At 37.3% G+C, this 12,532-nt stretch overlaps 1 protein-coding gene across 2 annotated transcripts in view; it reads left to right on the top strand.

The window, feature by feature from the left end:
* LOC134205768 (uncharacterized) overlaps nt 1-12,532 on the top strand; it is a 464,448-nt gene that overhangs the window by 384,810 nt on the left and 67,106 nt on the right. For both annotated transcript variants that reach the window (XM_062681347.1, XM_062681348.1), the window contains one exon: nt 1,137-1,415. In XM_062681347.1, the coding sequence (XP_062537331.1) occupies nt 1,137-1,415 (279 nt within the window). The remainder of the gene's footprint in view (nt 1-1,136; nt 1,416-12,532) is intronic.

Raw genomic sequence — 12,532 nt, forward strand, 5'->3', positions numbered from 1 at the left:
TTTTCATTCGAATTCAATTTCATGCCGTGAAACAATACTTTTGAATCGCTTATTTGTCGCTCCAAAGGATTCAATTAAACAGTCATTATCAATCTCATCATTATCAATTCAAGTGTTTACAACATCTACTGAATAAAACATATAATTTAAACCTGCACACTGTACAGGTCTTATGCGAAATATTGATTTTGAATGAAGCAATTTTTTTATCAGGTCTTGGCAGTAAAACAGTTTGCTTTCCAATACATTGTAGTTCAGATCCAATGTTACATTCACATTGGAATTGAAAATTCCTCCTTCATCATAAAGGTTCAAACCAGGATCCCAGGTCTTACTTTGAATGAGTAGATTTATGTTCAAAGCAAAGATGAATTTTAAATGCAACATTTTTCGTTTCCCAGTAACTCGTTTGAAATGATAAGAACATAATTTGAACGGAAAATATCTCGTTGTCCCATTGCAGCATACCGAAAGTTGCAGTCGATTACCAATGAGCATGAATTAAAACTTAGTGTAGCCATTGAAGGCGATATTTTCAAGGATATTGCATTTGCAACCAAGCGGGGATAGCCCGTAAAGTGGAAACAGATAGACAGAGATAGTAACCAGGACCATATAAAAGAGATAGCTTCTGTTTCTCCTAAAGCTCTTTGCATACCGTCTTTTGTAGCCCGCACCTAGAATCTTTCACATGCATTTAGTGTAAGGACCGAGTGCTCAAAAGGATCTAAAACTTTTACGAGAGGAGGTGGATAAGAAAGGGGGAAACACCAAAAGTTGCATCTTTTGGAGAGAAAATTTTCACCATTCGTAACATATGTTGCACCTTCTTTCACGAGTAACAAAAGTGCAGTACTTTTGCCGCTCTAGCTTTGAAAGAAACGTACGGTTCTTTGTGCTCAAATTGTAACTTTGTTCTTACTTGTGTAGGCAAGAAAGTTTCAAAGCTCCATTGCTGCGGGATTACGTAAATCCAATGCAATGGAGTTTTTTTTATGGAAATTCGTTCCATCATCTCTAGAAGATGAGATCAAAAAAAAATCGGGTGAAAACTCAGCTCTAAACAAGTTGGCAATAAATCTTCCACTGTTGCGTTTCAATGCTTACATCAAACTCTTTGTTTATCCCTCCCTTAGATCGACCGGACATTCAGCTGAAGCTGCCCCTCCACCGAACGACGGTGGACACCGGCTACGATCAGGGCTACGGAAGTGAACGATCGCCGGAAGACGAAATGCCTCCTCCACTGCTGCTAATGCACGAAGCCCAGTACAATGAGATTCTGGCCTCGTCGGGCCTGAATCAGCAACTGCCAGCCAGTGTCATAGAGCCGAACGACCTGCAGCGGTTTTGGAACTACGAAAAATCGGCAGCGAGTTTGATCGGCAGTGGCGAGTACAGCTTTATTACCAAAGGTAAGAGCGTCAGCACAGTAAATTGCATTTAATACCGCATGGCGAAAAGAAACCTGTTAAATGGATTGCTTTACAATTTCAAAATGGATTGTTTATATTATTTGTGCATATATTTTCAACAACATATGTTATACGTATACGACGGAGCTTCTATGGGGATAAACTTAATCGAAATGGGGAAGGGCCGTTTGGCTGAATACCGTTCGGCCGAATGCCGAAAGGCCGAAAGTTGTTTAACCGAATATACCATTTGGCCGAACAGACCAGTAGGCCGAAAGTAATTTGGCTGAAAGGGTCATCTGGCCGAATAGGACATTTGAAAAGTGAGAAATGGGGTGAGAAAAGTGAGACGTCTCACTTATCACTACTTATTTCCCAATAGGCTCCTCGATGGAACCTACGTACACGGTCATCGTTACATCGTTTGCGAATCCCATTAGCTTGACTCCTCCGCTCCAGCAACGTTATATGCATTGTTCTGAAGTGTTGTATGGGTGAATTCATTACTTTTCTAGTAAAAAAGCGAAATTTGCTCAAACCACAATTCAAAGCAATTCTAAAAACTTTCCTGGATAAACTCCAATCTTTCAGATTTTCAGGGATTTTCAGCTTAATATTTTGCCTTTAATTTTACAAAAAAATAAAGAGTGTTATAGTTGTTTATCGTAAATAGTGCCATCTAGCACTAATTTACTGTTTTCGTAGCTTCTCCACACATTTTTCCATATAAACTTCCAATAAGTCTAGCACAGCCCAAATGTTGACCGATTTGACTGTAATTTGGCCAGAGCATCAGAGCCTATCAGAAAAATTGTTATAAGTTTTTACCATACTTATTTGAGCGCGCCACTCTACTGTATATGCTTTGGCATTTCATCAATTCAAGATCAATAACGATTCTGGCCACGTCCTAACAGTCAATTTAGGATTAGGATAGGGAAATTATTTCGACACTCATTGCTACCCCAACTAACAATTTTAGCTCAATAAGCTTGACTCAGAAACATTATTTAAGATCTTTTAGTGAATGTCTTCAACTGTCTAAGACGAGTTTCGTATGGAAAGTACAAAACTCGTCTTTGTTATTTGAAGAAGACTATTTTTTGGCGAATCTGTGTCAAAAGGTCGAAGGCCAAAAGATCGAAGGACAAAAGGTCGATGGACAAAAGGTTGAAAGGACAAAAGGTCGAAGGGTCAAAAGGTCGAATGGTCAAAAGGTCGAAAGGACAAAAGGTCGAAAGAACAAAAAGACAAGAAATGAGATGGGAGTTGTGAGTGGTGACAAGTGAGATGCAAGATGGGAGTAATGAACATAGATAAATGAGAAGTGAGTAGTGAAAAGTGAAAATTGAGAAGTGAGAAGTGGAAAGAAAGAAATAAGAAGTAAAAAGTGACAAGTGAAAAATGTGATGTGAGAAGTGAGGAACGGAGATGTAAATAAGAAGTGAAAAGGAAGAAAAATAAAGGAGGAAACATATATAGTAAGAAAGTTGAAGGAAGGAAGAAAAAGAACAGAAGAGGAAAAAAGAACGAAGAAAGGAAGAAGAAGGAAGATGGAAGAAGGAAAAAAGAAGGAAGAAGGAAAAAAGAAAAATGGAAAAAAAAGGAAAACTGAAGAAGGAAGAAAGATGGAAGGAAGAAGAAGGAGACACAGTGAAGCAAAACAAAAGAAAGAAGGAGGAAGCAAATAGCAGGAAAAAAAAGAAGGATGGAAGAAATGAGGAACAAAGGAGAAATTAATAAGAAAGAAGGAAGAAAGAAGAAATAAAGAAGAAAGATGGAAGAAATAAGGTACAAAGAAGAGATAAATAAGGAAGAAACAAGAAAGAAAAAGGAAGAAAAAAGGGTGAAAGAAGGAAAAAAGAAAGAGAGACAAAATAAGGATGAAAGAAGAATAAAAGGAAGAAAGGAAAAAAAAAGCAGGAAGAAAACCAGGAAACAAGAAAGAAGAAGGAAGAAAGAATGGAGAAAGGAGGTGGAAAGAGAGAAGGAAGAGAAAAGAAAGAAGGAAGAAAGGAGGATAAAATAAGATAGAAAGTAGGAAGAAAGAAGGAAAAAAGAAGGAAAAAGGGGGGAGACAGAAGGTGGAAAGAAGGAATTAAGACGGAAGAAAGAAAGAAGAAAGGAAGAGGAAAAAAGAAAGAAGGAAAAACGAAAGAAGGATAAAAGAAAGTAGGAAAAAAGAAAGAAGAAAAACGAAGAATGGAAGAAAGAAGGGAAAAAAAAGAAAAATAGGAAAAGAGAAGCAAAAAAGAAAGGGTAAAAAAGGAAAAAAAGAAGAAAGTTAAAAGAAAGAAGAAAAACAGAAAACAAAAAGGAAGAAAAAAGGGGGAGAGAGGAAGAAAAAAAGGAAGAAGAAATAAAGAAGAAAGAAGGAAAAGATAAGAAAAAATAAAGCAAATAGGAAGAAAGAAGGAAAAAAGAAAGAAGAAATAATGAAGTAAAAAGGTGGAAAAAAGGAAGAAAGATGAAGGCAAGAAGGAAGACAAAGGAAAAAAAGAAGTTGGATATAACGAAGACGAAATATGAAAGGAAGAAAGAAACAAGTAATAAGAAAAATAAGTAGAAAAAGAAGAAACATATGAAGTAAGCAAGAAAAAGGAAGAAGAAAGAGAATAGAAGGAAAAAGAAAAAAGAAATAAGAAAGAAGGATGAAAAAAGAAAGACCTTTTTTCCTTTCGACCTTTTGTCCTTCGACCTTTTGACGCAGTTTTTTGTTTGTTTCGACCTTTTGTTCCTTCGACATTTCGTCCTTTCGATCTTTTGACCTTCGACCTTTTGTCCTACAACCTTTTTTGGCATATAAGCGCTTTACTCACCTACAATGTTTATTGGGACAAGATATTACGGAATCCTCTGCATCTTCGTGATCGCCACGGGGAAGGGATGGTTGGTTAGATGCAAAGGAAAACTTAAGAAAGTGGCCGACTAAATAATTATTTTGTGCGAATCTATGTCAAACACTTCGATGATCGTGCGATCCTTCTGCATCCTATAGAAAACACAAGGAAACGCGCACCAACCACACAAAATAGAACTAAACACACGCGTTTGATGCGAAACAGGACCAATCACGCACTCCGTTTAAGGGCTAAATGGCTCTTCCTGCCAAACGACCGTAAGGGTAAACCAATTTTTCACAAAATGACATTTTCTGTCAAACCGTTTTGAACCATTTCGAAAAAGTCAAATGGAATTTGGCAAGACGACTTTCGGAGAACAAATAACTTTCCGCCCAATGACTTTCGACAAAACGACGAAAAGGGACATTTGGACGAATATGTCATTTGGTTGAACAAACCATTACGTTGCGTTGCGTTGTAACGGAGTATTTTGTAGATTGCATACTGATAGTTGTCATGTATATTCTTTACCTTTCTTACCCCAATTGCTTATGGATTTCCATTTGGGATTCAATGGAAATCCAATTGGGGGTCCAAAATGATAAAACATGAAAGCTATCATTGACGGCCACGCCCATCTTCTCCGTTACTAGGAAAGGGAAGGAAATGATGATATGACATCTACTTAACGAGAGGCCAGCGACTCACCGACGCCCTCATAGATGTCAAGGAATTGGATGGTGGGTAGGGTATGTGGTTTAGGAGTATCATTATAAGCAAATGATAGAAAATTTGTGGAAATACGTTGGGAGTGACTTTGCTAAGAAATTTATGTCACTCCATTATCCTTGCCGATGATTTTCCTCGGATGGGGCGAAGGTATTAGCCTTGCCCTGGCTAATAGCCTAGGTTTAAGCGCCTTTGCTCGCTCTCTGAAACGAAAAAAGAGCAAAAAGAAATTAAATTCCCCTTCCCCCCTGATATGATAATGATTTTGATCAACAAATGAAAATACATTGCTATTGGCTTAAAATGAATAAATTTTGTTAAATGTCACGAAATAAAATAGATACAATAATCAAAACCTAATTCAATAAATATTATACACAGTGTACACATATTATACACGTTATCATTGCACGGATAACGTATATCTCGGTTGTCTTTTCGTAGCCACATGAATAATGTAATATACAATAGCTATACTATTTGTACTCGCACGTCAGTACCATCGTTGTTGAATTTCCTATTCATATGTGACAAATATGGAATTATGGGCAGTGTAGTAAACACATAATAATAAATATAAAGTCATTAATATACAATAAAATCACAGTAATCTCCATCAGCCAAATTTTAACGATTCATTCATTTTGTAAACGCTGAAATCAACCCTTTATACTCTGAAAATGGTTGATGGCTAACTTGATAACAATAATAAGTATCATACGTGTATATAATATAATGTATAAAATGTAAAGTAAAATGTTATTTGATGAATTTTTCATTGGATTTCACTATGAAACTAAAATCATATTTCGAAACTTCAAATGCATTTCATTTGACAACTATTATAGGTACTGTAAAAACATACCGCTTTTTATTGAAAGCAAATGTTCAGTTATATTGTTTTTACGAACCTTTTTGTTGGATTATCGCAAAATGAAAGTAACAAAACGATATATAGGGGGACAAGGGGCAATATGGACACTAGGGTGGCTCAAATTAGTATGGGAAAAACTTTTTCCAATTTTTTTGATGGGCCGCCCTCTTATTCGGTTCTATTTGATGCCCTGATGCTGTGGACAAAATTTCAGCCAAATCGGTCAACGTTTGGGCTGTGCTAAACTCGTTGGAAGTTTATATGGAAAAATGTATGCAGAAACATCCAAAAACAGTGAACTGCAGTTGGACGGTACAACTTACGATGAAGAACTATAATACTCATTCAGATCTTGAAGAATTTAATACAGAATGTTATGCAGAAAACCGCGAGAAGATTAGAGTTTGCCCGGCTAAGTTATAAGCATTTCTCTGAAGTGGGGTTTGAGCAAATTTCGTTTCTTTTACCTTTGAAAAGAAATAAATTCACCCCTACAACACTCCAGTAAAATGATAATATCTTTGCCTAATAAACTCTAATCTTCTCGCGGTTTTCAGCATAACATTCTGTATTTATTTCTACAAGAACTGAATGAGTATCATGGTTCTTGATCGTAAATTGTGCAGTCCAACTGCAAATTACTATTTTTGGATGTTTCTGCATACATTTTTCGATATAAACTTCCAACGAGATTAGCACTACCCAAACGTTGACCGATTTGGCTGAAATTTTGTCCAGAGCATCAGGGCATCAAATAGAACCGAATAAGAGGGCGGCCCATCAAAAAATTCCAAAAAGTGTTTTTCGAGCCACCCTAATATTTTAATCAATTTTAGGTGATTTAAATTGAGTATAATTCGGATTTCTAGCAATTACATGATACTATTACTCGTTAACTACCAGTTCTGTTTTGGATCGTATTGAAAATAATGCAATTTCAATCAAATAGGACGATTTTGTAATAGTTATTTTTCACTACTCTCGGGAAGGTAGCGGGGTAGATTGGACACCCCCATGGGGCAGTATGGACACCCTTATAAAATATGAAGAAAATTATCTTACTTGTGATTATATGCCATTGTAATCTATTTTATGGATCATCCAACATAAATATTACCCAATTGTTCATCTTCCTGTCATGATTTTGTATGAGACACCTAAAATTGTGTTTGGATCATCAACATCCGAAAATCTATTTCCCTCTTCTTAAGCGAGGTCATATATGGTCGTTTTTTATATTAATTCCATGACGAATAGAAGAAGATTGATTACGTAACGCAAAAATATGTCACTTTCAGCCGGCCTCATACATGTATGTCGAACTTTTTGTATGAAGCATATGATTGTTTTTATATGGATCCTCACACTTATTGCAAGACCCCTAATCAATCGTCTCTACTCTAAGATTTGCATAATCTATGCATACTCTTATTCACTCTACTGGCATCGCCAATCCTTCCAATGGATTGTACCGATCAACTTGCCAACGAGATTGCCAAATCTATACAAAACACTTCCTTTTTTTGTCGCACTTTCAGCGACTTTTATGGTATATATATGCTTCTATGGTTTATATATGTCATGTACTGGAACTAATTTTCTATTGGATTGCAGTCGGGTGAACGGGCTGGCCATGGAAGAACATCGATTTTTTTCTCCTTCAACCACTTCATCGTCTCGGTGCTCTTGTGGACCGATGCATTGTCTTGCTGGAAAATCAGCTTAGATCGCGAATAACGCCGTTTGAAAGGCAGAAGATTCGCTTGAAGGACACTGATGTAATCCTTGCTGTTCATTTTACTGGAAGTGAACGCTAAATCCAGCTTTCCACGGGAGCAGAAAGCACCCCACACCATACAACTTCCTCCTCCAAAGTTCCGTGTGGAAAAATGAATCTCATCCTTTCGTAAATCGCGCCAATATGAATTAAATCCATCTGGGCCATCGAGATTAAACTTTTCTCATCACTGAAGATAACCTACGTGAATAAAAAATTATGTATTAGGTTGAGTATTAGGTAATGAACGCAAATAACAACCATCGTGAATCTTTTAAATTTTAAAGAAATTACCAAGTTCCAGTCCCGGTTCATGTTAGCTTTGGCGAATTCCAGTCAGGCTACTTTATGTTCCGGTTTCAGGCAAGGCACTCGCATCATTTTTGACGACATATGTTCGGATTTTTCACCAATACTTGTCGAATTGTTTTTCGAGAAACATTCAAATCGAGTTCGGCCTTGATTTGACGCAGTGTTTTTGTGGAGTTAGACGCCGTATTGACAATTTTCTCTTGTCTCGAGTTGTTAGCTTCTTTTTGATAGTCTCCGGATAATTTTTGCCGTAGTTTTCCGGGTCTTGCAGAAAATTTCGAACAACGCAGCGTGATCTACCAATATCTTTTGATATTTGCTTAATGCTCATGTTTTTTCTTTCGATAAGCGAGTATTGTGTATTTTTCTTCTTGTGAAAGATACTTTCCTTTCGGCATGGTTCTAAAAAAACGCTCCAAAACTTCGAGAACACACTAAACTTGACCGATCTACAAGGTGTCTTATAAGTATTTGACACTCGAAAATGTTGTTTATATTCACTGGGTGGTTTAGACTGAGTATGTTTGCAAGTGTTGCCAGAAAATTATTTGTGAATGCTTTTTACGTGCAACTGGATTGAAAAATATATCGTTATACTAGAATTAAATTTTGGAAATTTTGTAAAAATCGAGGAAACTTGTTGTTTTATGGGAGGTGAAACTTATAATTTTTAACCATTTGGAAGACATTCTAACTTTTTTTGTCAAATTTATGCATTAAGAAAATAAAACAATGGCTTCTACGCTATAAATTAGTTGTTTATGAAAGGATTATAGAGTTCGCTGCATTGAAAGTAGAAAAATGATTGAATTAACAAGAATATTGGGGGTGTCCAATCTGCCCCGGGTGTTCATAATGCCCCCTGGTCCCCTAACCTTTTGTTTGCCGAACGTTGAAGGATCGTTAAAAAATATATACTGTAAAATAATCTAAGTGTGTAGAATTATTCAACCATATCCAAGTGATTTAAATATTTATAGATTGTTTACAAAAAATCATAATTCTCATAATTATATACAATGGTCAGTAAGAGTTTGTTCAACTTTCAATTTTTTAAATTTAAGTTAAATGTTGAGAAAAATCTATGTGAAACCATCTAGAATAGACTGCCTTTGGGATTCCGTTCAATAGATATAATGGATTTTCTGGCTCTTTGTAATGAATATAATGGAGTCACCAAGAAGTCAAAACAAAATTAAACGAACTAATAATAATTATATGTATATGCAGAATTTTAGTCGCGTAAGCCTAGACCTTGCTTTTGATATGCAAAGAGTTATTATGAAAACGAAGTCTTAGTTAAACAACAAAAGGTCGGCAGTAAAACATAAAAACTTTAGAAAATTAAATATAAATCTCCACGTAACTATTTATCTACTTTATGTTTGAAACTGAATGCAGTGTATCACAAAAAAAATAATATAAATAATATGAACGGACTTACTATTTTCGCTGTCAAGAAATTCGTCCTTGCACAGAGGTACATGCCATGCCTGCATTTCCTCTTATCCTTGAATCATCATTGACATAAGGAACCATCAGAAACCAGTCCAAGACCAGTGGCCAATACAGGGAATAACTTCATTTTGATAGTGCTGGCGTCGTTGCTTGATTGATCAAAATGCACAAAAATCGTTACTTCCGTCAGTTCTTATCTTGTAGTTCTTGAAGCTCAAATAAAGGTTTCCAGGGATATGGGGGACAACACCATCACAACATAAGTATAATCCTTGGCCTGAAACGCTTTTTGGGATTTTGACCGTCTGACTTGACTTAGTAGCTTTCATGTTTGATCAAAACGCTTGAGATATGGGGCCGGAAAAAATCTTTAATTTCTCATATTGGATGACATCAAAAACAATTTTTTTTTTCTCATTTGGTTGAACAAACCATTAGGTCAATAACCGAAAATGTTATTTAGTCAAAATGGACAGGGAAGGGCCGTTTGGCTGAATACCGTTGCCACTCATTTCGGCCACCAGGCCGAAAGTTGTTTAGCCGAATACAGTCAAACCTCCATGAGTCGATGTTCTATGACTCGATATCGACTCATGGAAGCAAATTATGCCATATTAAATGCCATATTGCTGGGTTACTGCTATGGCCCCTTCAAACAACTTTCTAAAGATTTCCAATTCCACATCTCGACATTTCCATGAGTCGATGGTCCCTTCAATATCGACTCATGAAGGTATTACTGTATGTGTATACTATTTGGCCGAACAGACCATTAGGCCAAAAGTTATTTGGCCGAAAGGGTCATTTGGCCAAAAAAATCATTTGGCCGAAAGGGTCGTTTGACCGAAAGGGTCGTTTGGCCGAAAAGGTCATTTGAAAGGTCATTTGACCAAAAGGGTCGTTTGGTTGAAAGGGTCGTTTGGCCGAAAGGGTCATTTGGCTGAAAGGGTCGTTTGGCCGTAAGGGTCGTTTGGCCGAAATATTCGTTTAGCCGGAAGGGTCATTTAGCCGAAAGGGTCATGTGGTCAAAAGGGTGGGTCATGTGGTCAAAATCATTTGGCCGAAAGGGTCGTTTGACCGAAAGGGTCGTTTGGCCGAAAAGGTCATTTGAGAGGTCATTTGACCAAAAGGGTCGTTTGGTCGAAAGGGTCGTTTGGCCGTAAGGGTCATTTGGATGAAAGGGTCGTTTGGCCGAAAGGGTAGTTTGGCCGAAATATTCGTTTAGTCGGTAGGGTCATTTAGCCGGAAGGGTCATGTGGTCAAAAGGGTCATTTGGCCGAAAGGGTCGTTTGGTCGAAAGGGTCGTTTGGCCGAAAGGGTCATTTGGCCAAAAGTGTCATTTGGCCGAAATGGTCATTTGGCCGAAAGGCTGGTTTGGTGGAAAGGGTCGTTTGACCGAAAGGGTCGTTTGGCCGAAAGGGTAATTTGGCCGAAAGGGTCATTTGGCCTATAGGGTCGTTTGAAAAGTGAGAAATTAGGAGTGAGAAGGGAAATTTCTCACGTCTCATTATTCATTTCTCACTTCACGCTGTAAAAAGTTAAAAGCGCAAAGTGAGAAGTGAGACGTCTCACTACCCACTTCACACTGTTTACTTTTCACAGTGAGCAGTGAGAAATGAGGAGTGAGAAGTGCGACGTCACTTCATAATTTCTGTTGAGTGTTCTTTGAAATTTACACAGAGAATTATTTGGAATATCCGCAAGAGAGTCTAAGGAGTGTTTGCGGGAAACAGTGGAATTTTCACGGGAAACTCTCCGAAATTTCCACGGAAAATTTGTCAGTTTCATTTTAGATTTTTCAAAACGTTCAAATTATTTGTATGTTCCATTTGAAACATGTTTCAAATGGATTAGATATTGCAAGGGATTCTTTTAAATTTTCACGGGAAACTGTGTTTAATTGTTTTTTTTTTTTAATTTTAAAAGAAACTTTTTGTATTGTAATTGTAATTCTTCGGAAATTTCATGGGAAAACATTAGCAAAGGGGATAGGGTCGTTTGGCCGAAAATCTATTAGCGGAAAGTTATTTGGCTGAATAACACGTTGAGTCGAAGGACATCTAGCCGAATTGCATTTGCCCGAAAACTACGTTTGAACAAAACGGGGAAGGGTCGTTTGGCTGAATGCCATTTGGGCGAATGCCACTAGGCTAAACAAGCCATTAGGCAAAAACCCATCTGGTCGAAAGGGTTGTTTGGCCGAAAGGGTCATTTGGCCGAATGCCACTAGCCCGAACAAACCATTAAGCCGAAACCCATCTATTTGAAAGTCATTTGGCTGAGAGGGTCATTTGGTCGAAAGGGCCATTATGCCGAAAGGGTCATTTGGCCGAATCTCATTCTTCATTTCTCACTTCTCACTGTAAAAAGTTAGAAGCGCACTACTTCGCAATACTCACTTTTCACGGTGAGAAGTGAGAAATGAAGAGTAAGAAGTGGATATTCCAAACATTTTCCTGTTCCATTTTGGTGCAATTTTCCGTGAAAATTATGAGGAATTCCCCAGGTAAATTCCGAAGAATTTCCTTGGGAATTGAAAAGCTTCCCTTGGAAATTCCAAACAATTCTCGAAACTTCAAAGTAGTTCCCGTGGAAAATCCGAAATGCATTTCAAGACAAATATTTTGGAAAAAATTTGAGATTTTTTTTATGAATATCCTCAGGTTTTTTCCGGCGAAATTCAATAGCTTCTGCCGGTAATATATTAGAAATATAAAAAAAAACGCGAAAAAAATATATCAAGAAATGAACAAAATGAAAACAATCGCCGCCGGTCAAAATGCCTTTCGGCGTGACGCCGAAAACATCGCCGCCGCCGTTCAAAATTCTGAAAAACGCTGCCGCCGATTTTCGGACCGGCGCACATCTCTAGCCCCGATCACTTAGCTGGTGAGATACAACCAAGCTTTTCTTACATCTGCACAATCATAGCGACCGTATCTTTGTGAAGCTGTACAATATCGGCAATATCACAGCAGCTTTTACCAGTTTTGTTATGTTCAATAATCAAATTTCGAACGCTGATCGAAATTTGTCCTTTTGTGGGCATTTTTCATCAAAATATTTTCCAATTTTAAAAACGAAACTGAAATTTTGAGCATGAAAACTTAAAGAGCACTAAACG

Source organism: Armigeres subalbatus, chromosome 1, assembly GCF_024139115.2.
Source record: "Armigeres subalbatus isolate Guangzhou_Male chromosome 1, GZ_Asu_2, whole genome shotgun sequence".
Classification (NCBI taxonomy): domain Eukaryota; kingdom Metazoa; phylum Arthropoda; class Insecta; order Diptera; family Culicidae; genus Armigeres; species Armigeres subalbatus.